The following is a 27,091-nucleotide window of genomic DNA, read 5'->3' on the forward strand; positions in this document are numbered from 1 at the left end:
GGCTGCCAGAAGTTTGGCAGTTCGAACGTCACCAGGCTCAAGTTTGACTCAGCCTTCCATCCTTCTGTGGTTGGTAAAATGAGGACCCAGATTATTGGGGGCAAAAGGCTGATTCTGTAAACTGCTTAGAGAGGGCTGAAAAGCACTGTAAAGCGGTATAGAAGTCAAGTAAAATTGCTAGTGCTATACAGGTTTCTGCAAAGCACACACGCACATAGGAAAAAGCTAGTTATGGAGTCGAGCTGTTCTCTATATGTTCTTTATTTTCATTTAATAACACCGAGCGCAGTGTAGTTTATTAGATGAGGTTATTATACAAACATAATTATCACAGGAGAAATCCTCATTATTGAATTGTATCCATGTTATAGTTATGTGTAACTATTATGTGTAGCTCACCTTTATGGCCATTGCAACATTCTGTTGCAACATTCTGTTGCAATGTTTTTGCCTATTTCTAGCATTTTGTTCCAGTTTCAGGCAAAAAAAATGTTCATTTGGATGAAATATATTCTCTTAAAGACAAAAAATATTGTAAAATCGGCTTCAGTCTCATGGTGATCTTCTTAACATACTGTAATTCTGGATCAATGATGGACATAAGTTGAGCACTATCTGTATCACTCCACTATGAAGAGGCAAAGGGATAGTCTGAACTTTGTCATGTTTCGTAGAGAACTGAAGTCACTGCTGCACAATCGCATCCAGAGTGGCTTTTCCAAGAGATTAATGAACTCCAGCACAAATGGAACAAGTTTACAGTATTCTCTTATCTTTGGTCTTCAAAGGGTTGGACAAGCCCATGGGCTTTAGCAACTTTGCAGGATTGTAACTGGCAGGAAATGGAAATCCTCCGATTGTCTTTTAGACCTTTGATTTTGTCAATTACTTAGTTGTTTTGTATCTCTTCGCAGAGCTGTTATTAGTTACTTGCAGCCCATTTCTAATATACCTACTTTTAGTCTGGTGGTGAGCAACGTGCAGCCTTGATCTGATTTCTAAACACTATGCAAACAATCCATTCAGACCTCTGGAAGATGCAACTTCTCTTGCCTACTGAGTAGAAATTAAAAGGGGCAGCAGTGCTGAGAAAAATGCACGATCAAAAGGAAAAAGGCAACCAAAAAAGAAATTGGGGATAGCGAGAATGCACTTATCTATTTCCTCAGTTTAGCGGAGAATTGTAAGTACGATTGATTTATATATAACAGAATATCAGAGTTGGAAGAGACCATGCAGGTCATCTAGCCCAATTCCCCCACTTGACCAAGGAGGAGCCCCTACACTATTTTCGACAGATGGCTGTCCAGTCTCCTCTTGAAAGCCTCCAGTGAAGCTACAACTTCTGAAGGCTTCTTCTGTTCCATGAGTTGATTGTTCTGTCAGAAAAAAAAATTTCTCCTTATTTCCAGGTTGAATCTCTCCTTGATCAGTTTCCATCCATTATTCCTTGTCTGGCCTTCAGGTGCCTTGGAAAATAGATTGACCCCTTCCTCTCTGTGGCAGCCCCTCAAATATTGGAAGACCACTATAATGTCTCCCCTGGTCCTTCTTTTCACTCCTGCAACTGAAAGGCATCCACCTATCTCTACGTGAGGCAATCGGGTAGGCCCTATTCGAAAATACGGCAATCCGTCAGCAACTAGAGCCGACCCCAAATTTAGATATTTAACTGCGACTCTGCTTGGCCTGTCAATCACCGCCTCCGCGATAGGGAAGCGGAACCGCAGCTCACAGAAGGTTAATGTTCCCTGAGAGCCAAAATGGGTAAACAACTCAGGCTGGGGGCGCGCCCGAGAAGAGCAGCGCACGGCGGATAAGATGTGGAACACCAAATCCATACTGAGCACGGCTTAAAGTTTAACCAGAGCCGAGGCGGGATTCCTTAGCCTTCGTCCAATCGAGAACGGCTAAGCTATGCCCCGCCGACCAATCTCGATCTTTTGCCGACCCACTTCAGCTAATCCCGCAGAAAGCGAGAAGACGCTAACTGCAAAGCGGGGGCGCGGGCGGGCGCTTCTTTGTTTTTAGATCCCGCAACTGAGTCCTCCCCCCCCCATGCGTGGTCGGGATGGGGAAAGTCCTGTTGCTTTCTCGAGAGCGCGATCCTTCTCGCGGCTCGATCGGGTACACAGATCGGTCGATCGATCCGATCACTGGCAGCGGCCGAGGCATCGATCTCCACAGCCGCTTAAAAAGACACCCCTTCCCGCCCCTGTAGGCTTTCAGCAAAGCGGGGAGAAGAGGAGGAGGAGGAGGTGGGGGGGCGTGCCGAAGCTTGGTTTCGCCAGCCAATCGGGGCGTCCCGTTCCTTTTTGACGTCACAATCCCGAGAACCTGCAGCGGCGACAACAATAACAATAGCAGGCAGGGATTGTTCCCCGGAGCCGAGCGGCCGAGGGGGAACGTCGAGCGGAGCCAGCCGCCAAAACAGCCCGTCGCGTGTCCGGCGGTAGCGCTTGCTCCTGGCCGGAGCCGGACAGGAACAACCCAGCCAGCAACTCAGGAGGGACCCCGAAATAGAAACGCCTCTGTCCCGCCAGCGATGGCCTCGGGCGAGTCCTCGGGAGTGCAAGAAGAGAATTTGCAGGGTAAGAGAACCTCCCTCCTTTCAAACACACAGCAGATGGGGAAAATACAAGGACAGAAAAACTTGGGACTCCTTTAAATACTGGGCCTTTTATAGAAGGGGCCTCTGAAGTTATACTTTCCCGGACTGATCAGAAACAAGGCTTCCTAGGTCAACCTAGTTTTGAAACTTCCCCCGCCCCCTAAAGGCTTGGAATTAATATTAATATTCTCTCTAGGACAGGTGGTCCTCGGCTTATAACCTCTCATTTAGTGACAGGTGAAAGTTACCAATGGCACTGAAAAAAGGGACCTGGGATCATTTTTTTCACTCTTTACAACAGGAAAAAGGGACTTCAACGACCGTTTTTCACACCTACGACCGTTGAAGCATCCCCCATGGTTCATGTGATTTAGATTAGGATGCTTTTGACAACTGACTCGTATTTAGGACGGGTCGCCCATGTCCCGGGATCATGCAATCCCCTTTTACCATCTTTTGACCAACAAAGTCAAGGGTGGGGGGGGGAGGCGAAACCAGATTCACTTAAAGGACTGTGTCACTACTATAGCAACTGCGGAGTTAACAAACAGGATAGAAAAAGTCATAATATGGGGCAAAACTCACTTAACAGATGTCTCACTTGGCAACAGAAATGTGGGGCTCAGTTGTGGTCGTAAGTCGAGGACTACGTGTAATTAAAATTTCTCTAGAATTATTTCTGGAGGGCAAGAGAAACAAAGGATGAGGAAATACCGAATGACCTGGGGTTACCTTTGTGTCATTCAGGGTTTCCTCTGTTTCTTGGAGCTATCAAACTCTTATAAGAGTTTTCTCTAGTTTGGACTTTTTCTTGCCATTGAGTTGATTTTTACCTTGGCTGGCTCAGAACCAGCAAGGGGGAATGGTTTTAAAATACCCCGTGTTCTTTGGAAGGGGAGAAAAGACAGCTCTGTTGTTGTAACTTAGCAGCTATGTTCCCTGGCTGTGTGGTATAGTATCCTTGCCTATGTGACTCAGCCCTTTACTAATAGCTTTTACGGTTGTAAATAATTGGCCTTGGAACTTATTGACACATTGTGCTGGTTCAGAGCTGACATCATGGGATTTATAGCCCCATGTAGAAAAACTTGGAAGTAGATTGCAACATAAAAGGGACTTCTTCCCGTTTTTAGATTGGGTTTGTAATCAAATAATGTTAGAGGTTATCTTTTCCTGGGGTTTGGTCACATAATGTGCCAAAGGAAAAGTGAGCACAGAATTGTTGTTTTTATGTTTTATTGCTATTGTTCGTGAAGGAAAGTATCAGTATTTTGTCCAACTTGAGAAAAGTTCAGTAAACATTTCCAGAAAAGCTTTCCAAATATTTGGTCTTGCTTACTTTCACTTGATACAAATACTTCCTTGGGAATCATTCTAATTGATTCTGCTTGGAACTTTTAAATAGGCTGGTACAATGTGTTGATAGGTTGATGTATATCCCACAGGAAGTATATTTCATCCCTGAGTATACATGCACACAATGTCACTTTCCCTTCCCACTCCCTAGACACTAAAAGAAATTTAAATTGAATCTTTCCTATTGGACAGTTAGGACTATAGAAACAAATGTACATTCTTCAGAGAAACTTAAATGGGAGAATAAATTAATCATACACGCAGGGTTATGTAAGATGTAAAATCTATCACTTTTGCCACCACATTGTATATTTTATATTTTGTGAATTATGCAGTTTTAGTTCTTAGCCTTGTTTTTTTGGTGTACAGAGTAGATAAGGTACGAATCTGGCTTTTAAACATCTCTTTTTTTAATGAATACTCTTATACAAAGAGCCTATATTATTCTCTTTTCCAATTTTCTTATTCCAAGTTAACTGGATATAGGTACATGTCTTCCATTCTCTTCTCTTGCAGTTTTGTTAGTTAATTCCTCATAAGATTCCAAAAATAGGCTGGAAGAGAAATTCAGCGGCTGTGGCTTTTCTCAAGATGAAATTAGGCCTGTGAAAAGCATTGTCTGTTAGTTTGCAGCCTGCCACATTCAGATCAAAGTACCAGAGAGCTTTTATTTGCTTAAGCCTTGTGAGCAAGAACTACTGTAGCTTTTTATAATATAAGTTTGGTTTTTGTGAGGGAATGTTTCACAAGATTTAGACTGTTTATTTTTCGGGTTAGCCTAGGGAGGAATTTCTTTGGGTAACATTCTGCAGTAATTAAATGAAATATGTTGTGTGAGTGCAATCTATATCTTAAGATCTGATACCAAAGAAGCTCTATACTGCCTATTTCCTGTCAGTGGATTGTCCTTTCTTTCTGCCCATTTGACTTCCTGTTTTCACCTTCTGTATCCTGAGCATCCTGAGAATTGCAGTCCATAGAAACAGGCCAATGAATGGCACTGTAAAATATACAAGTTGGGACAGAAAACTGCCCATAAAAAAATAAGGAAGACAGATGTTTGGATAGAGGAATGTTTTCTGATAGTTCGATTCTCTTATGTCATTTCATTATAGTTCCACACAAACCCATTTTTCAGCATGATTTCACTCCACTTACCTTAAAGTTAGCTTACTCTCATTTAAATCATGTGGATTCCAGTTTGCTACCTTTCCAATAACTAAAGACTGGTCTAAAGACCCTTACATATTTTTTAAACTAGTGGTATAGCCAATTATTCCTCACAATGATAATATCAGTCTGTTATGGTTACAACTTTTTATTTGTGGACTGCATCATGTTTTCTTTTAAAATGCATAAGCCTTTTAAGTAAACTTGAAAAAATTAAAAATGAGAATAGTCACATCGTGGAAAATGAGCTTGCTGTACAATTAAAATGAGCACCTTGCAGAGTTATAGTTTGGTCTACTGATTTAAGGCACCAGGCTAGAAACCAAGAGACTGAGTTCTAGCCCCACATGAGTGACCTTGGGCCAGTCAGTCCCTCTCAACTCACCCCTCACTGGGTGTTTTGTTGTGGGGAAAATAGAGGGAAAGAGCGTTAGATATGTTCCCCCCTTTGAGTTATTTATAAGAGAAATAAAGGGAAGTTAAAAAATCTTTTTTTAAAAAACCATTTTATACTGTATTAGAGTGCTTGTATAGTAAATATAGAAGCACAGCTTTTGTTCTGAGCAATATAGCCATGAGATACCGTAGATATAAAATGCTTATGCACTGCTGGGGTGGGGTAGGGGAAGGAGACGCCATTTGCCATTCCCATTGCAACAGAGTTTTATTATTAACAGGCAATAAGCTGAGTATTCTTTGTGCCTCCTAAAAACGCAAGCCGAGGAGGCGGTGAAGTCGGACTTGAAGCAGAATGTCAACAAACGAAAGTGGCTGGTTTCCTAATAAATCCTTGTGGTTTTTGTTCTTTCTCAATGTTTGCCAAGCAGGTTCCTGGGTAGAACTGCACTTTAGCAGCAATGGGAACGGTGGCCAGCCGGCCAGCCAGGAACAAGTTCCTGCTTCAGTTTCTATTTATAATGGTGACATGGAGAAAATTCTTCTAGATGCCCAGCATGAGTCTGGAAGAAGTAGCTCGCGCGAGAGCTCTCACTGTGACAGGTACTCTGACAAACACACACACACACACTGAGGCAGCACAGGCTGCTCACACAATGCATTTCCTCCTCTTTCAGTTAAATGTTCAGGTAGTCCTCGACTTACGACCACAGTGGTGCCCAACATTTCAGCTGCTAAAGGGGACATGCTGCTAAGGACCCCATTTTACGATCTTTCTTGCCATGTTTGTTAAGTGAATCTGGCTTCCCCATTGTTTGTTCCAAAGGGGATGACGTGACCCCAGGACACTGCAGTGGTCAGAAATATGAGTCAGTTGGTCACAAGTATGAAAAAGGGTCATGAGTCACTTCTTTCAGTGCCGTTGTAACTTTGAACGGTCACTAAAAAGGAACGGTTGTAGGTTGAGGACTACCTTTACCTCTGGCTGACTTTCAGATATTTCAACAATGTTTTTAACCAGCCATAGGCAATGCTTCTCCATGGGTGTTATCGAGGATAATGGGAGGTATAGTCTTAAAAACATGGAAAGGTATCGGACTGGGGAAGTAAATGCTTGGCCTTTTGGGATTCTTGAAAGCAGTGGGACCTAATTTAAGCAGCGGGACCTAATTTAAGCAAAGCTAAACGTATGTTTTGTTTTGATTTGTCTGGGTGAAAGTGTTCTAAATCAGGGCTCTCCAACCTTGGCAACGTTACGACTTGTGGACTTCACCTCCCAGAATTCCTCAGCCAGTGCATGTGCTGCCTGAGGAATTCTGGGAGTTGAAGTCCATAAATCGCAAAGGTTGGAGACCCCTGTTCTAAACTGTTCTATTAGAAGTCTGATCCGGATGATGCAATTATCCCTGGCCTTGCAGCTGATGCCCTTTCTACTGATTGGAGACATGGTCATCTTGCCCTCATGGTGTAATCTGTTCTTTTTTCTTTTTAAGTTCAGCTTTTTATTTAAACAAAACCGGACTCATCTATTAAGTGAGGCATTCCAAAGCTAACAAGAGGCATGGCTTGGGAGAATGAAGTGATCTTTCATTGTGAAACTAAGCAAATATTAGATTAGGGTTGTATGCCACTTTTGGGACCAGTTCCAGACCCGATTAACTTGGAGATGATGTTGGCTTTTGAGAAAAACTCTGGGGACAGCCTCTTTTGGGAAAATCTGGGCTTTGAATTGTTGTTCCTTTGAAGGCTTTGCAAGTGGGCTGTCTTTCCGCTTGTAGGAATTTTGCTCCATTTCCTGAGCTCCAACCAGTTTTTACTCTCATCTCTATCCCCATCAAAGAGGTTCAGCCTCATGTTCCTAGGACTTATGTCTTCCTGCACAAATTGATGAGAACTAATCTGCTTCCACCCAGAGGTGGTATTCAGCAGGTTCTGACCAGTTCTGGAGAACCGTTGGTGGAAATTTTGAACAGAGAACAGTCAAATACCACTTCTGACTGGCCCTGCCCCCATCTATTCTCTGCCTCCGAGTCCCAGCTGATCGGCTGGGTCTTCTTATGTTGCCCTGCACAGGAGAACGGAGCTGGAAACCAGGTTAGTGGGACGGGGAGGGAATGGGATTTTGCAGTATCCTTCCCCTGCCACGCCCACCGAGCCACGCCCACCAAACCATGCCCACTAAGCCACGCTCACAGAACCAGTAGTAAAAACATTTGAATTTTATCACTGCCTTCATCCCAGTCCAGCCCGTACACCCTGGCCACACTGTTCAGGGGAAATACCAAGTTGCAAAGCTCTCCCTATGCTTTCATTTTGTCTTCACAGCTGCTAGGGAATGGTGGTACAATGGATAAGAAACATTTGGAAGTTTCCTATATTTTTCTTTATACTCTACCTCTCTCGATAGACTTTCCATCATAGCAAATTTTCTGATATTTTTTGCAAATTTATTTGGCACACGCACAGAAAGGTATGTGGTTAGAAACGCCTATAGGATGGGTGTCCTTGCAATTTTATTTCCGTTTGTATGGAGAATGCTATGGGGACTTTTTGGGGTTATAGGTTGTTCTCATTTAGCAACTACCTTGTACAACCATCATCAAGTTACGACGACGATGAAACTTTGTGGCCAATCCTCACATTTACGACCTTTGCAGGTCTGCACAACAAAATAAAATTGAAGTAAGATCGTAAGTGCAGTCATGTTGGCGACTGGTTCACTTAATGATTGAATTGCTGGTACCAATTTTGGTTGCTAAATGAGGCCCACCTGTGCCCCCATCATCAGGAGTGAGGATAGCGGGACTGTAGCTGGGAGAATGGACATTGATAGATTATATTATAGTCTTTCACTGGTCCTCCAGATGGGAGGAGATGGAGTCTGATTGGCTTATGACATTTTCTTTGTTTTAAAAATCAATAGAAGTAAAGATGATTGCAATCCATTGCATGTTGCTTGGTGAATGATTGAAAGGTTAGAGAGATTGCGGTTGTGTTAGGATCCTCAGTACTTAAAGAGTCAGGTGAAAGATGGGAAGTAGCATTATACCATTGGCTAAAGCTATTGTCTTTGAAATGTTTATCTGTTGACTTTGTCCTAATTGATACCTAGCCAGCTACATTTCCCTAGGCCAAGGGTCTTCAAACTTGGCAAGACTTGTGGACTTCAACTCCCAGAATTCCTGAGCTAACATGACTGGAGGAGGAATTCTGGGAGTTGAAGTACACAAGTCTTAAAGCTGTCAAGTTTGAAGACCCTTGCCCTAGGCCCACGATAGCGAACCTATGGCACGTGTGCCACCGGTGGTACACAGAACTATTTCTGCTGGCATGCGAGCTGCAGGCAAATACCTCGCTGTGCATGTGTGTGCCTCACAGCTGATTTTTTTTTGGTTGGTTTGAGGTCTTTTTCGGCTTCCCAGAGTCTTGGAAAAAGCCTCTGCAAGGCTTTTCAGGCTGAATTATAGGCCTGTTTCATCACTTCCTGTCAAACCAAAAATCAGCTGTGAGGCGCGGTGCAGGTAAGGGGGTGGTGGTGGTGGGGAAATTGTGCATGCATGCACAGGGGCAAGGGGAGGGGACGTACATTGCATTCTGGGTGGTGGTGCGCGCACAATTTTTGGCACAGGAGCCAAAAAAGGTTAGCCACCACTGTCCTAAGTGATTGTATACTGGTGCTGCATTTCTTAAGCTTAGATTGTATTTCTTCCTCTTCTTTTCTCTGGAGTATCTTTTAAAGTGTATTCCTGAAGACAGAGCCTGTCAGTCATGAGTTGCTTTGGGTGCCTTTCTGGTCATGTAAAAATGCTTTAAATAAATTAACAAAAAGAGGGAGCCCAGACAAACAACTCTTTGCATTCCAAAGCTTGTGAGTTATAAGAGCATAATTTTAAATCGCACAGCCACTATATACAGTAGTGTTGATGTAACTGACCACTTATCTGCCATTGGGCAAGATACTTATCCATGGCTAATTGAACTCTGGCGTAAGTTAATTTGAGTGCAGTGGGATTGCTCAACACCTGGAACCATAAAATAATAGGGATAGCATTTCCACAGTGGATTAGGTGATTAGCTAGTTTGTGGTTCAGTGTGTTTTGCAAACACAGCCACAAAATGATTGAGATGTTCAGGATTAGAGAACTGGATCAGACTAAACTTAACTAAAGTGCCTTTTTATATATTAAAGTTACATGTAAATTAAAATGCATTTAAAGTCAAAACAGGATTATTTTGTAATGGGGCTGATGATTAATTGGGAAGGGGAAGCTTAAGCCTTTTCTATGTAGTTATTAGTGCTGATGACATTAGAAGCTACCTACTCTTAATTGACACTATGAGGGATTCCAGGAACAATTAAATACTAATTAATTTTTTGCATTTTTGGATGATTGTGCAAGTACTAAACAGATTGTGGTATTTGCTCACTCAGACTCCCTTTACATTGGTTGGACCCACTAAAATTTTTGTGAAGAAAGCTATTACTTTTTCACAAAACCAGAATTGCTATCCAATTTACCATGAGAAGATGTCCCTACTTTTAAAAAAGCAAAACAACATTCTGTCCGTTTTACCAAGGTGCTCCAGAATGCATAACATAGTTTTTCCTATTTCTGTTCTTATCACAATAAAGAGGCAGGCTTGGCTGCAAGATCTTAAGTAGCCTTGTGAACTTTATTGGGATTTGAAGTTAGCTTTCTATGGTCCTGATAAATCAGTGAGTCTTGTTCTTGGTTGGTTATTCTCATTTTTTCCCTCCCAAAGTCCACCACGTTCCCAGACACCTCAGGATGTTCACAGAACTTCAGAAGTGGAGAGTCGTGCCAGCGGAGAAAAGAATAGTTCTCAGGTAAACTGCTCACAGAGACACTCAGATAAGAATTGATTTGTGTGTGTGTGTGTGTGTGTGTGTGTGTGTGTGTGTGTGTGTGTGTGTGTGTGTAGTAGTGTTTTTCTTTAAGAGAAGAAAATCCCTTCTTCCCGGGAGATTGTATTTTCTGCAGAGTCTCATTTATAGATGGGAAATGTGCTTTGTAGTTTTTTTAGCAGACCCATTTCAGTTTTGGCACACAGTTTGGAAAATCACTGCATGAATGACACAGTTGTATTGGAAACTATCTAAACACTAATGCTACTTGAAGGAAAATGCAGCTGCTGGAACTTTATTTGTTCCAAGCATGGAACTCCGGCTTAGTAAAATTTGCTTCAATACACTCTGAACTTCTCTGCAGCATTTCTGTTGCTATCAGAAATCCAGTTAGCTAGTATGTAGGAAGCCACTTTGATCCTCTTTAACAAGGAATCTTTTCATGCTGGAAAAACTTTCCTTTTGTGAAGTGACTTTGTCAGGACTTTGCTATTTCTCAGTTGTGACTAGTTTACCTTATTCAGACACCAGGGAATCTCTCTTGTCAAAATTCGGCCTCATCTCACCTCAGACTTGGTTGAGTTAGCTTGGCTTGATTTGAATATTACAGAGCAGTAGAGTATTGTCGGATTGTGAAAGCTGGCTTCCAAATTCCTAGTGATTTAACTTCAGATAGAAAATGTGAGCTCATTGTATGGATGAGTGGAAGTATAGAGAAGGGTCGCTCTACAGCCCAGAGCCCCTCTCTGAATGAAATGGGCAGTTAAGAAAAAGAAAGATGAGAGAAAGAAAGAAAAGTAGATAGATAGATAGATAGATAGATAGATAGATAGATAGATAGATAGATAGATAGGAGAAAGATAGATGATAGATAGATATATGGTTAAATAAGAGGTCTCCAAACTTGGCAACTTTAAGACTTGTGGATTTCAAGCTATGCTGGCTAGAGAATTCTGGAAGTTGAAGTCCAAATGTCTTAAAAGTTGTCAGTTTGGGGACCCCTGAGATAGATGATAGATGATAGATAGATTGATAGATAGATAGACAGACAGACAGACAGAGAGACAGAAGGATAGATCCATGTGACACTCTCATTTATTTGTGGCTTCTCAAGCTGCATCTCTCCTGAGACTTTGTGCCTCTTTAGTACCTCCTTCACGCAAACTGTGTACTTGGACTTATATTTCTACTATGAAACTCCAGGAAAAGCCACAAAGCCTTTAAGGAGCAAAGAAGTGGTACCCTGGATCCAAAGTCCTTAGATATTTCTATTCTGAGAATGGACCCAGGTCACTTGATTGTACTTATCTTTGTTTTAGTCTGAAGAAGATTTTCTGGAAAGAAGGAAAGAAGTTGAACGGCTTCTGAAGAAAAATTCAGATTGGATGTGGGACTGGTCAAGTAGGCCTGAGAATATTCCCCCCAAGTGAGTGATCTTGATAATGAACAATGCAGATTTGTTTGTTTCCATTATTATAAATATACTAGCTCGATACCCGTGCTTCGCTACAAAACTATGTGGTCGGGCTTAGTTTTGGGGGAGGAAAATAAGGGGGAAAAATTCTGCTTCTGCCTACCAGCATCCATCGATATTCATCTGGCTAGAGTCCTGTCTGTGTGAGAGAGTTGAGGGCTGTTTGGAAACTGAAATAGTGTTTGCTGTGTGAGCAAGAAGACAGCAAGGAGCCTGTGCGTGGCTTAACTCAACTGTTCTGTATTAAAGCTGCTTGGTGCTGTGAAACTAAAACTGAAACTCCTCTCTGCTGCTTGTGTTTTGCATTTGGAACAGATTTCTTTTCAGGTGGGGAGGGGGAGCAGAACTCCTTAGCATCAGAGCGTATTAATAATAATATACAAAATACTAATGCTCTGATGGTCATTTCGAAAAATCCTTTCTTAGTGAGCACCTAGAAGCCAAGAGGAACATACATGCCAAATTTCAAGTGTGTAGCTTTATGATTTGGGACATTTTGTGATGATGTGTGAGTGGTATTTTGCTTTTTTATATATATAGATAAATGGGATTGCAAACTGTTCCGAATAAAAAAATGTTTTTATCTTCTCATAAACCAGGGAATTTCTCTTTAAACACCCAAAGCGCGCAGCTACACTCAGCATGAGAAACACAAGTGTGATGAAGAAGGGAGGCATATTTTCTGCAGAATTCTTGAAGATTTTCTTGCCATCTCTGCTGCTCTCCCATCTGCTTGCCATTGGATTAGGGTAAGGATTCGTTTTAGATCATCTACTCTGACAGCCAGGAATCTAGTGGGCTGCATCAACAAGACCTTCTTGACTCCTCCTAGTACTATTGGAGAGAGGGAGAGACCACTGCTTACTAGCACAGCACGTTCCTTAGCTGCAAAAGGTGTGGCATTCACTCCCTGACCATTCCAGGTAGGATTGAAAAAGCTCCTGCTCACAATCCTGGGAAGCTTGAGGCTGGGTTCACAATTGCTAAGATGTCATTTGGAAGCTCGGTCACTAACATTTCGTAATTTACAGAGTGCACCAAAAGAGGGGAATCCAGTTTAGGCCATTGATGGTAGTCCAGATGTTGATGAAAAGCAACTTCCAGCATCCACAGGAAGCCAAGTTAATGATGAAAGATGCTGGGAATTGTACTCAACATCTGAATGGCATCAAGTGCCTGCTTCTGAGAAGACCACATGTTGGCCTTATAATTTTACAGCAGATTGCCTTCTGCTTTTTTAAAAAAGCATTTTATAAAAATACCCTGATTTTATAAATGTTAATGTGTGGAAAATATTTAGCTGGCAGGTTATCGGTACCCTACCTTGTATATACTTGTAGTCCATATGTACACATAGTCTTAAGTCCTAAAATCCTAACTGCATTATGGCTTCAAGTGTGGTGAGAATCCACTCAATGACTTCCTAGTGACTCCTCTCAGATATCAATCACATCATTTGCTGCATTGTACAACCTGACAGATATGCCTCCTATTGTTTATAAGACCAGTCACTGGGGTCTTATGTTATACACTGTTGTTGCAAAAGTAGTTGTTACTCATAAATTCGCAGGTTTATGAAATGATCTAATTCATTTGTTCATAATTAAACTGTGGAATGAGCATACAAATGAATGTGAAATCAATGGAAAACATGTTTTGATACAGGTAAACCTCAACTTGCAACCATAATTACACCTGGAATTATAGTTGTAAGTCATGTTGGTTGCTGAACGGGTCATGGGACCATGCCCAATTTTATGGTCTTTTTTTGCCACGGTTGTTAAATGAACATCATAATCGCTAACAAATGCAATGGTTGTTAAGAAAATGTGGCAGCAAAAACTATACATTGCATTGAAGTGACCATGAGGCACTGCAAATGGCTATAAACTCAGGCCATATGTCAAGTATCCAAAATGCAATCATGTGATTGCAACCATTGGAACTTTCATAATATATATCTTTTGGGGGGATCTATCATACCTTCGAATGATCATTAAGTGGTCATCATAAGTCAAGGACTACCTGTAGTATCACCTGGACTGATAATGTTATTTTCATTTTATGCTTCTAATGTATGTCAAGAATATTTTTGAACAATTACATTTGAAAATAAAATCTAGAATCTGGGAATGCCAGCTGGGCAATTGAAGTCCACACATCTTAAAGCTACCAAAATTGGAAAAAAAAGCTGCACAGATTAGTCCATTTTTGAGTGATTTGTGTCTATAACTGACTTACATTCACAAGAAAAGAGGCGAGTTTGAAAATGCAATTGCAGTTCAAATTCATCAGAATTCTTACTTGGTTGTTTTTGTGTTTCAGGATTTATATTGGAAAACGGTTGACAATCACAGCTTCCAGCAGCTCCTTGTAAAAAGAAATGAATTTGTTTCTTTTGCAAATTGTCACAAACTTCATCCAGGCATTATAAAGCGGTGAACTGAAGAAATTTTCAAATTGTATAATCATAATACGGGGATGTATGTTTTATTGCATAAAAGGCTCTTGCAAAAGGAAATGAAGAATGTCCAACTACCCAACTGCTCTTATATGTAAATCCCTATTTGCATGATTTAATATAGTGTAGCTTAGATCAGGAGTGGGGAAACCAGAACTACAACTTCCAGGAAACTCCAACTTTGGGCCAGTAGCAAAGGATATTGGGATATGTTGTTCAGCATGCACAGGGGCCCACATTTCATTATCCTGCTGAAGATTTTTCTTCGTCACTATTATTGCAAGAATGAACAGTGTAGGGAAAAAAAAACCACCCCCAAATATTCTGTGAATATTCCTGGGAAGGAATTAATGTACAATTTGTCCAGTTGTGAAAAGACTCGTGTTGATTAGTTGTGAAAAAGACACCAGTGTAATTTCAAAAAAAGAAAGCTATGGACAACTAAAGTAGAATGGCCTAACATTTCTTAAGAGTACACTTTTCCTACTTGAGATGAAATGAATTAGTAAGGCGCTTTGAAATGTAAACATGAATCAGTGCAGAGTGTTTTTGATATGTGTATGTCTTAATGTGGAACCTTTTCTTTCTGTTTCCAGCAAAAGTTTGTATGCAGCTGCTGAGACAATGGTTTAGTAATACATAATCTGATTTTTCTCAGTCAGCCCAAAATTGTGTGGTCAGAAAACTTATAAGAAAGCAAGCCCTGAGGAATTTCTTCCAAGAAGTTCATTGTGGGAAAATAGCATTACCCATTCCGTTTTCCCCTCTTGACTGATAAACAGAAATCTCTTGTCTCTGATTTCAAGGCATTGCTTAATGTTCTAAGTCATCACCAGTGAGTCATATTGGGGTAGCTGGGTCTGCCTTTTTAATCACAAATGCTGTAGCTGTTAGCCACTGGTCTGTTCTGTGTGAATAGGAATTTGCTCAGGGTGGATGATGGCAGTTATAGAAGAAATATCCATTTGTCAGAAGCTGCTTTGCTGTCTTCGCTTTTCCATGTTGGTTTTCTTCTTTCTTTCTGCCGTAGATGCGCAAGGAGCTGGGAATATATAGATAGATCGATAGAGGGAGGGAGGGAGGGAGAGAGAGAGAGATGGAGGGAGGGAGGGGAAGAGAGAGAGAATGGCTTTTTTCCCTCTCCTGCATATTGCTGTTTTTATTCTAGATGTGCAACAGGCCAGATCCCTGTTATATAGAATGGAAACACAATGAGCATAAAGACAAGGCATGGATAGATGGCTTGACATTCACACACATTCTTTCCACATGTTCAACATTGAGTCATAGTATCTGATAGAAATGTTAAGGAAGATTCATTTCTAGTCTGAAAAATGTCTTCTATGATTTCCATGTTCTATTCATAAGGAAGATTTACAAAGTATGAGTGGTGGTGCGGGCCATCCAGGCTTCCCCATTCCTTACAAAAATTGGGGACTAAAGATATAGGGCCTATGCTAGGTTCTGGACATAGTTTCAATAACCCCTAAAAGAAAATGATATTTTAAGGGAGGATATCCTTATGCTGAAAACTATGAGCAAAGGCCACAATTAAACCTGCAAGCTCAGCATTGAACTGGCATTGTTTTAAGGCCTCTCATTATACATTTTAGCTGCCTGGCTTCTAGCCTAGTAAGACTTGAGATTTTCTCATACAAAAAACAATGCATTGTAGCCTCTTGTTACTTTTATTTAAAGGTCTTATTGTTCATCGGTTACAATAAAGGATGAGATACATTTATGATTTACACGATGTATAAACCAGACAGTACAACTTATTTAATAAAGTGTCATTAAACAAAAATTGCCTTAGCTTTATGTGTGAAGGCAGCTTCTGGGTTACAGCATGCATAGCATTGCCGAAAGGTTGGCTTGATTAAGTACTTTCATAGCTATTCTCTCAAGAGGGTTTAATTTAAAAGTGTGGGAGGGGGTAGAATATCAGTCAAGATGGCAGCTGCACCCCTGAAAACGAAGTCCCATCCCCTTTTTATGTGCGCTGGGATGAGGAGGTGGGATTTCAGTCATGCAATACCAGCTGCTGGTTTTTTTGTTTTGTTTTGATTCCGTGAATATTCTGCCATTATGGACTTCCTAATGAAAATTTGTTTTGCTTTTTGTGAGGGGGATGATTAGGATCTATATTATGTTTCTATAGTATTGGTGTAATTTTTTTTTTCTTACACCAATTTTGATCTTATTTGGCATGTGATTTATTTTATGCTTGAGTTAGAACTGGAATGAATAACTGATACTGTGCCCCTCAGATCATCCTATTGCAATGCTGCTCAACTTTGGCAGCGTTAAATGTGTGCGCTTCAATTTCCAAAATGCATGGCTGGCTGGGGAATTCTGAGAAATGAAGTCCACGCATCTTTTACAAGCTTGCATCATTTGCAGTAAATGCTATTTGATCAACTGAATAACTTTTAATTTATCTAGTTGCTATATATTTATAAAGGTGGAGGCACCACAGGTTTTATAGTTTGTCTTGAACAGATTCTTTGGAAAAAAAAACCAGATAGCAGCTGTGTTGATGGGTTGACTTAACAGGTTTAGTGACCAGTTGTTGTTGTTTTAGACCATAGTTTAGTAGATCATTATCTTGATGATTGCAAATTAAATAAATACACCATCATCTGAAAAGAGAAACTTTGTTCTTTTAAATTTCATTTATTGGAAGCCATCATAGATTTTATGAAATGGGGATTTGCCTTGATCTAGTAAATTAGCCAAGATTATTCAAAAATCGCTTGTTCTTCAATTAGCTACCGTGTGATCACATTTGTACTGCGGATTTCACTCTTTAAAAAAAAATGAATCGAAGTATGTACAATAGTTGTATGACAATGTCACTACTGGCTATCATGTCAGATAAATGGTGAGCATATAAAATGGTTATTTTCCAGCTTTTTATCAAATCAGTAAGCTGTGAAATAGTACATCAGATGTCCATATTTTTGTTTGCTCAGTGCTAAACCAATAAAGAAAGAGTAAACTTATATGTTGCTTTTGAATTCTCTAGTGCACTAATGTATGATGAAACTAAATAAACATAAATAAACATCTTGTGTTCTAAATAAACATCTTGTGTTCACAAGAATGCAATAAAAAAGCTGGAACACATTTCCTCATTAGTCCAACATATGAAAGCTACTGGTCATAGCATCGACTTCAATGGCACCAAAACCCAAGCCACTATAGAAAACCCCAGCTACAGAATCATCAGAGAAGCCATAGAGATTGATAAAAGATCTAATAGTATGAATAGAAGAGATGATTCCACCAGACTATCAATCATCTGGAAGCCTGCACTCACAAACAAAAAAATCTCTATACCACAATCCAGGCAAGCACCTGGACACAAACAGACCCCCCCGCCCCAATACCTCTAGCCCAAACACGCCCCAGCCAGCTACCCAAATAAAACCTAGCTTCCTATTATTTAATTATTGGCCATTCACAAGAAACCAACCTGCACTAAGAAACCCCAATGCACAAAACACAATGTTGCCAACCAATCAAGAACACAGCAACTCAAAGACCAATAAGAACAGACCTAGACTCCCAGCCAATCAGGATGAGGAAAAAACCATTCAGATAAAGCAGAAAGCCAGCACCAAATTCAAACAAAAAAACGCTGCCAAGCCTGACACACAAGATTAAAAAGAACCCAGCCTGGGGATGGCAGATGAGATTCTGCAGAAACTATAATAATAAAAGCACAAATATTAAGACGTGGGAAAATACCCAAAGAAACCTTAATACCATACATGTAAATACCAGCGAAAACATGCACACACACACATATATATACATATACATATATATATACATATATATATATATATATATAGCGTTTAATGCAAATTTAGAAAAAAAATGAAAAAGTTTTAAAGTACACAGTACAAATTCAGGTAAACATTTAAAATTTATTAAACTTTTTGATCAAAATAATAGAACAATTATATACAAACCCATTGTATTTGTTTTGCAGGAAGGAGGGGGGGGGGCAAAGTCAATCTAATGGTTAAATGACCTATTGGTTCCACATTTCAAGATTTGCAAATAGTGTCACAACTGATACAGTATATGATTTTTATTTTTAGATCCACCAAATTGGTGTTAGATTCTGAGGACGAGTGGCACTCCATGAACATTGACAGGATAAGATCAGAGACACATTCCTCTTGCATACTCACACTTTTAATAATCATATTAAACCTTCATTTAATTTAGAACATTAACAAATCACCCTATCTTATCTTCAGGAAGCTCAAAGGGCCTGAATTTTAAGGGGCATTTCATAGGCACATTCAGCAGTTAACTTTACAGAAAGTGGAAGATACGTAATTTATCAAAATTGTGCCCATTGCTGTTTCTTAGGTTCACTCCCAGAGATGTTTACAGTGAAATACTGGGGAGTTATTCCTACTTCTATTAAAAAAAATCATAAAAGAAATGTATTTTTCTTTGCCCCTGTTCCTAGTGGAAACTTAGCATTCTATAAATACATTTCCACATCAGCCTTAAGACAACCAGGTCTAGGTCTCCTAGTGTCACAGGCCCAGATTAAGAGTTGAAATATATCTAAATGTGCTCCTGTTTGGCATAATTACTTTTAATAACATACAAGGTTGAGCTTCAGGGGCAATATACTTGCATCTGCTTATGCTTAGTTTAGTATTTTTTTAAAAAAATATTGAAAACAAAGAACTAAGGGTAAAAAATGTAATGTACATTAATATATGCACATTACCATTAATTGTAAAGCATATTTACTATTAACCGAAACAATGATTATTGAAGGTTCTGATGTACATGGCCCATTGTGTTTAAGGCTACATGTAAGTAATTGGGCTGTTTTTCACATCACCTCTTTTGTGCATACCATATATCTTCTTTTAAACATAGAAAAGCAATACAAACTAGGGTAAAGACAACAGCTGGATACAAATTTAGAGTTTGAAGCAGTAGGACACCACCCAAAACTGCTCATTTTGTATAATAAATATTTTTGGGGACAAACTATTTTCAAATCTTTCCATCGGATATCTTGCACAATCTCAATACATGCAATAAAAAAGACTGAATACATACTTTCAGATTTAAAAACACTTTTTTATAGTTCGTTATTTTTATTAAGTGGTTTACACCAGAAGGTGTGGTTATAGATACAGTTGGTGAGTAAATATACATGAAAAACCTGTCTACACACCTGACTCTAGACTTACCTATATGCTCAAAGGTAGAAACACCTAAAGCTTAGATGAAGGCCAGAGAAAGAATGCTTACAGGCATAAAGCACAAATATATGTTCTGAAAGGCCCAAATATTACAGCAGATAAAGAGCATGTGAGATAGAAATTACATTTTTATGACAATTTGTTTCTTGGGTGTTGGATTTTTGGTCTATCAACTGGAAAGGAAGGCTCAGACTTAAATAAATACATTTTTTTTGAATATTGACTTTTATTAAGTATTGTCCATCAATTCTGCTTCCAGTGGGCTTTCCTTGTTTACAAAAATCAATTCCATGTTCCCCCCTCACTGAAGGCAGAAATACACCACGAACAAGTCCAGGCCAGTTTCTCTCCTTTGCCTATAAAGGGAAATAAGTGCATCAATGTTCTTTACTGGAAGGACAACAAGGCCATCTCTGACAGATAAACAACAGAGCTTAACTATTCAAGACGACAACTCTGTCCTCAAATAAGCCGTCTTTAATTAATTTTGTCTTGGAATATATACAAGTTATTGGTTGCAGCTACAGCAATGATGTTCTCTGCTGGGTGCCACGCTGTATGAAGGATCTTCTTATTGAAGTCCAGACTGTCAACACTTATTTCATCTTTCTTTCTTTTGCCACCTGTACACACTTTCCGGGGTTTTAAGATGGCTCGAGGTTTGCTACTTTCTCTTGAGGCCTCTAGTGTAATATCTCGCCGTGTGTTCCGATCAAACATCCTAAAGAAGTTGTTATAGGAGCCAGTCATAATGGCACTGTAGGAAAGGAAGAACAATATTTTACTCATTTGTTGCATCTGGATGAAAATAATTGCTATAAATGTACACCTAAATAATCACTCAATTTCCTTCTCTTTGCTGTTCACTAAGTCAGATAAGGATTGATACTTTTAATCCTATTTTTAAATAAGAACTTTAAAACACACACACACACACACTTTAAGTAAATTGTTAAAGCAATTATAAGAGAGAATTGCAAACAATACAAGCTAAGGGAAATAATCTACTTTTTTATTTCATATTTATTTAATAGTCACTAATTTGCTAATACACTATAATAGCTCATATAAAATATTATGATAGAATATCACAAAATCCAGGAATGACCATGCAAATGTGCCTGACTATTGTAATGGGATTGGACTTTATTGTGACTGGCTCAATTATTCGGCTAAGCATTATTCCACTTGTTCTAGTAAGTGGATTGTTGACTCAAAGATCAGATTTGTAGATTGATGTTATTCACTCATCATTTGTGTCACCAAATGTATAGCTCATGTCTGTCACGTTAAATATATACTATCAACATATCTAGCTAATTATGCCAATTACAACTTTTTAAGAGCATTTTATGGGTACAGACATCAGGATTGGAAAGATTACCAACATTACATGTGTCTTGAGATAGACTCAGTTGAGGGTATCCTTTCCCCTGCCCCCCAAAATGAGGTTTTGGCTACCTGCCCCCCCATTTTGTCATAGTACTGCAATTTTTTAACATTCCGCTTGTTTTTAAAGGATGTTCCATTTTATGGCTGCATTTTCTTCAGTTTAAACTGAATTTTATGCAACTATGCTGTACCTAAATGCGGTCAATCCTTAATATATCACTGCCATACTTCATGCTGTCCTCAATTTATAGGCCATTTTATACGACAGCATTTTTAAAAATAATGTAGGCAGAAGAGACCGGATTCAACAGTACAGTCATCTATACTCTGTTTTGAATGGCTGGCGGTAGGTCTTAAAAACTAAAGTAATCTCCAGAATCCTTTTATGGCTTATCACTATTTTCTTTATAAAACAGATCTGAGAAATCATGCCACTGTTATTTAATGATTTGCTGTGGCATTTCTTTAATGCCAGTTTGGGTGGTTGAGGTATTAAAAGTATCTAGAAGGGTGTGCTTAAAATGGAATATATTAAATAAATGGTTAAACAAGTGGTCTGCTGCATACATTGTTTTCAAATATTGATTTCTAAAAACCTCTTTATGGCTTATCTGGGACAATACTGTCCATTCTGGCTACCAGCAGTTCTCTAGGTTAACAGGGAGAAGTTATTTTTGACCCAATATTTTTCAATTTTTTAAACAGTAGGTAGATGCAGAAATTTTATATGTGGTAACTATCATTTGCCATGTATATATACAGTATTTAAAGCCGCTGCCTTTAAAACTCCATTAATATATACAATATTATTTGGTCCACTAACAGGAACTGACCCTGGCATTTATTTCATGCCATGTGAAGAACTTGTCTCATCACTTAACAATAATTCTGCTTATGGCAGTGTTATTTTTTTTTTTTAATTGTGTTTATATTAGGCCCTTTAGGCCCATTGTTGAGATGGCTTGAGATGCCTTGCAGTGGAACATTAAAAACACTTAAAGTTGCATAGATTTTTAATAAGGCAATTTGATTTACGGAAAATTCATTAAAATCACTTTACACAAGTAGATCACTTATCAGAAACACTGAACCATTTCAACACATAGAAGTGAGCTGAACGGTTTGAAAAGGGTCAGTTATTCAGTGAAATCCCTCCATGCTTCTGACTTTGGGAGGATCTGAAACAAGGCTGCAACTTTGTTCTCAGATGTTTATAACACAAAGGAGGAGTTTAGTGGTGCCATAGGTCCTCTCATACCAAAAAACTTTACGAACTTTGAAAACCCTACCTATTGGAATTCCTAGGGTGGGAAAGTACCCTGATTTTTGTTTCTCTATTGTTTGTATCTTGCTTTGCTGCTAGAATCTAAACAGGTTTATGGGGATGGAGGAGAGAGTAGTAGTTTTTTTAAAAAGTCTTTTCTTTCTTTGAATTCACCCACATCTTATTTAAATTTTGCAGTAGAGCATTTATCATATCAGCATAGTCAGTCTCTGTTTTCATTCTTCCCAGGAGGACAAACCCTGTTTTCTGTGTGTTTACTTCTGTTTAAGGCTTGCACAATTGGATTTGAGGTAGTTTCTACTTTATATGCTGTATCTTAAAAGTAACCTCTCCTTATATTATTACAATGTATCAAATACACAACTGTGAAAATAAACTCGTAAGTAATGCAGAAGCACCAAGAAGCTCATAGTTTGTGTTTTAATAACAACATCAAGTGGGGCACTGATTACAGTGCAAGCATGGAAGATAATAGTTGAGTGGATTTTGGAACAGTAAGGGAACTCCCTCTAGCTTCCAAATGTGTGGGAAGTATTATTGTGGCATGGTAAAACAGAAGGAAAACATATCAACAGAAGGAAAACCGGGAGGTTGAAGCATGATAGTTTAAGCTGCACCAATAGCAGCGAATGTGGCTCTTCCTTAGCCCAGAGAAAGGAAGAGATGCTTTTTACAAGGCAATGGTACAGCATCATTCAATATCCTCTGAACTCTTTCCTCTTTATCATGATCAACGGTGTCGCCCTTTCTATTCAGTCTGCAGCATGAAACAGGAGTTCGTGTGACAACTGCACCTTCCTCTCCTGGTACTTCCATAAACCCCTAGCGATAAAAGCAACTCAAAGAAGCTCTCCTCTTTACTGGCCCAAATCTCATTTCCGGTGAGATTCAGCCAGAGGAATGGCAAAGGTAAATTAGGCTTGTCCTCAACTCTTTTTTTCTTGATATTACTAAGCCCAGAAATCCTGCCGGTATATTCTAAAACTGAACAACTTCTTTCTTAAAGTCTTTTTAGCCACAACTTCATTGGTTCCAGAACTGGAAAAGCCATTGGAGCGCATAGTCAACTGGGTCTATCAGGAGGTAGCTATAGTTAAGAGAGGATCTATGCCTTTGTCTAGCATGTAAAACCCTTCCAGGTGCATTAAGCAACCCCTCTCCTTGCAGCAGCAAAAAAGTGAACTGGTGAGGGGTGCCTGTTCAGTTTAAGATCAATTGTAGAAGGAAGAGGCAGGCCGAAGTAGCTCTGGTTTTGCCTGGAAGAAATTCTCCCAGCAGCTTTTCACCCAGTGTTATATGATTGGCAGAAACGCTAAGTTACAGACTGCTTTTTAGCATCAATTGACAAATTCTTGCCCTTATCATTTCCAAGTTTGAGTAGTGCACACTTTGGGCAACATTTCTTTTAATTGTATTTGCTTGGGGTTAATTTCACACTCAACACTGAATAAAAACGTGTGAGCCTATAAACAGTCCTTGTTCCTAACTTCTGTTAAGAGTAGGTAGCAAGGGCATGAATAGATGTTGGCTACAGAAGCATTTTCTACTTACTGCTTTTAAGAGAAAAGCTAGAAATAGAGAAGCAGGGCTAACATTGGTTTGAGACATGCTTTAAATCAGGGGTCTTCAAACTTGACAGCTTTAAGTCTTGTGGACTTCAACTCCCAGAATTCCTCCTCTAGTCATGTTAACTCAGGAATTCTGGGAGTTGAAGTCCACAAGTCTTAAACTTGCCAAGTTTGAAGACCTTTGCTTTAGCTGCAATTCTCCAGTCCTCCAGCCACAAACATTCATTTTAAAGATATCGCAAATAATGCGGCTAAAAGTAAGCTTTTTTCTTGATAATTTAGAGACAGCTACAGGGTCCTTAACTCATCCCTATCTTTGACTTAAAAGAGATACAAATAAGTCTTTCAAAAAATTATTATGCTGAATCCCTTAAAGTTGTTTGGTAGATATTTTGCAAACTTAATAATTGCTAGAAGGCGGTTTGGCAAACTACAACCCATGGACCGGATGTGGTTCACCACATAAAACCATCTAGCTCATATCCCCCAAAGAAAGAGGGAGCCAAACAGGGAGAGGTGCTTGCGGCTCCTTAAGTTTATTTTGGCAATGGGTTCACTAACTCTCAGGGTATAGATGGGAAGTCACATCCCCTGGAAATGGTGGCAAGTAGTGAAATGTCTCTGTTCCCTTCTCATAAGAAATCTGCTTACCCTTCCTTTAGAATGTCTACCATACTTCAATTTTCATCTCATAAAGAAGGTAAGTTTAAACATTTTTATACCTCCAAATTCAAAGGATGAGTTCAGATCCAATCAAACGATCTGCAAAGTATCAGGATTATGAATACACATCTGGAGGCACCTTTATTAATCTATTATACATTCTATTATGTGTCATCATTTAGAGGCAGAGCAGGGTTTCCAAATGTTGGCCTTTTCAATGGACTAGCAAATTCTGAATAATCTACCGTCATACTGTAAATATGTTAAAGTGAACTGTATCTCTTTATTTTTGCTGCAGTTAAACAATAGAACCATTTTCAACGTTCAGGAAAACTTCTGAAGTATATAACCCACTTACCTATCAGAACCATTCCAGCAGCATTCAAATTTGTCAAAGATACAGTCATTCTCATACAGTGAACAGAGTTTGCTTCGAAGATATTCATGAACCTTAAAATATACAAGTGTGGAACAGCATGAGAAGGTTTTCCATTGCAGATTATTTATCTATTTTCCTTTTTTTAAAGCATGAGCACTATACCTGATAGGTCTCTACTGGCCTGTTTTCCATATTTAGATCCCATACTTTAACTGAAAGATAGTCTCTGGTCATCATATATCGACCACTGTGACTGAATTTTACATCTGATATTGAAGATATTATTTCTGAAAAGAATGATCTGCTGCTGGGATCTTCAGGCTCCTCAAAGACTGAAAATTACAAGATAGGGATGAAAACAGTTAATAATTATGTAGATGAACATTGTTACCTTTTCAATAAATTTAGGCTTAGCTAAAGCAGTTAGATAGTCCTTGACTTACAACAGTTCATTTAGTGACCGTTCAAAGTTATAACGGCACTGAACAGTGACTTATCACCGTTTTTCAAACTTACAGCATTGCAGCATTCTCATGGTCATGTGATCAAATTTCAGACACTTGGCAACTGGTTCATACTTATGACCGTTGCTGTCTCCTAAGGTCAAGTGACCCTCCTTTATGACCTTGTATATAAGCAAAGTCAATGGGAAAGCCAGATTCGCTTAACAACCAGGTTACTAACTTAACAACCTCAGTGATTCATTTAACAACTGTGACAAGGTCATAAAACGGGGCAAACTTGACAAATGTCTCATTTAACAACAGGAATTCTGGGTTCAATTGTGATAATAAGTCGAGGACTATCTGTATTTCCAGACAGTATGCCTTGAGAGTGACTGAAATATAGCTTGAAAGCCCAGAGTAGGTTCACAATGAAATAGGCGGCATATACATTTACTGTGATAAATTAAAGAAATGTCCATTCTCTGCCTGTTAGAATGGCTACCAAAGTGACTTTGGATACACATATACACTTATATATTGCTCTACATTAATATTTCTTAAAATGTGGTGCTAAGATCTCGGGAGTCCCTCAACACTCAGGGTTTCATGAAATGAATATTAATTACTAACTTAAGTTGAAAAAGAACACAATACTGAAATCCCATCAAATAATTCTGAGAAGAGGCAGCAGCAACGGTGTCAATTTTAATTTTTAATATAATAAATATAGTTAAATGTAACCTGTACAAACAAAAACACTTTTGGATCCACCATAATTTTTTAAAGTGGCAAAGGGTCCTAAGATAAAAACATTTTAAGGAACTCAGCTCTACAGTGGCGGTCCCCAACCTTTCTGGCTAGGCTGACCAGAGGGGAGTGTGGGGAGGAGAGATGGTTCTATTGTGCAGGTGTTCACGCATGTGCAAATAGAGCTTACTGAGTGTCCACTGGTCATGCAAGTGGTGCTGCACACACACTCTCACCCGCCACTTGCACGGCCCGGTTTCAAACAGGCCACAGCCTGGGAGTTTGGGACCCTTGCTCTACGGGATGCTCTCTATCATACCAAGTTGACTGCTATAACTCTTGAGTAGGATGGCACTCTTCCACATTTGTATTTTCTAATAACTTATATTAAGATCAGAACATACTCCAAAGATAAAAGATCTGATTACCTGCAACATTCCAGTTTCTTATTTATTCATTTTATTAATCTAAGACAACCAATCAAACCAAATTGGATGGGGCATGATAGAAACTCTACAGGTACCATAGCAGGTGCTTATGAATAACTATTTGTGCCCCCAAAAACCAGTAAATAAATTCAAGTTTTAATCTGTTTCTTGCTAATGCTAACGTGGCTTAATTTCTGAGTTTTATTGGTATTTCCTTAATCATACAGAAATAATGCTACTTTTGTTAATCTCTGATCTACAATTTATAAACTTTATATTTAAATATTCAACAAACAATATTCTTCCCAAGCAATGGCTTCAGGCTCTTGAACAATGTAAAACTAATCAACAGTAAGATACATTTCACCAATTGGAAGTACACAACAGTGATATTATTTTATCTTTTAAATTGTTTGCTACCCTGAATCACAAGGTTGAGGTGGTAGCCATATAAATGGAAACAAAAACGAACATAAGGACAGGTCTAAATATCTTGGATAAAATTGTAAATTTTAAGTCCCCTTCTAAACTAGAAATGGTCTACATTTAATTTAAAATGTTCTGTATCACAATTCCCCATGATAAAGGAAACTAACAGTTCT

The 27,091-nt window shown here is 39.2% G+C and overlaps 2 protein-coding genes across 3 annotated transcripts in view; one reads left to right on the forward strand and one right to left on the reverse strand.

The window, feature by feature from the left end:
- The first annotated feature begins 1,937 nt into the window (after positions 1–1,937).
- Positions 1,938–17,337, forward strand: BNIP3 (BCL2 interacting protein 3). Its single transcript, XM_026710503.2, has 6 exons — positions 1,938–2,591; positions 5,965–6,136; positions 10,298–10,382; positions 11,720–11,826; positions 12,474–12,623; positions 14,200–17,337. The coding sequence occupies exons 1-6, from the start codon at positions 2,546–2,548 to the stop codon at positions 14,249–14,251; spliced, it is 612 nt and encodes a 203-aa protein (XP_026566288.1). The 5' UTR covers positions 1,938–2,545; the 3' UTR covers positions 14,252–17,337.
- A 910-nt stretch (positions 17,338–18,247) lies between these two features.
- PPP2R2D (protein phosphatase 2 regulatory subunit Bdelta) overlaps positions 18,248–27,091 on the reverse strand; it is a 38,433-nt gene continuing 29,589 nt past the window's right edge. For both annotated transcript variants that reach the window (XM_026710485.2, XM_026710486.2), the window contains exons 8-10: positions 25,031–25,200; positions 24,848–24,939; positions 18,248–20,338 (exon numbers count right to left, since the gene is read on the reverse strand). In XM_026710485.2, the coding sequence (XP_026566270.1) occupies positions 20,059–20,338; positions 24,848–24,939; positions 25,031–25,200 (542 nt within the window). In that variant the 3' untranslated portion in view covers positions 18,248–20,058. The remainder of the gene's footprint in view (positions 20,339–24,847; positions 24,940–25,030; positions 25,201–27,091) is intronic.

This window comes from Pseudonaja textilis, chromosome 4, assembly GCF_049901715.1.
Source record: "Pseudonaja textilis isolate UNSWEBS1 chromosome 4, rPseTex1.2, whole genome shotgun sequence".
Taxonomy (NCBI): domain Eukaryota; kingdom Metazoa; phylum Chordata; class Lepidosauria; order Squamata; family Elapidae; genus Pseudonaja; species Pseudonaja textilis.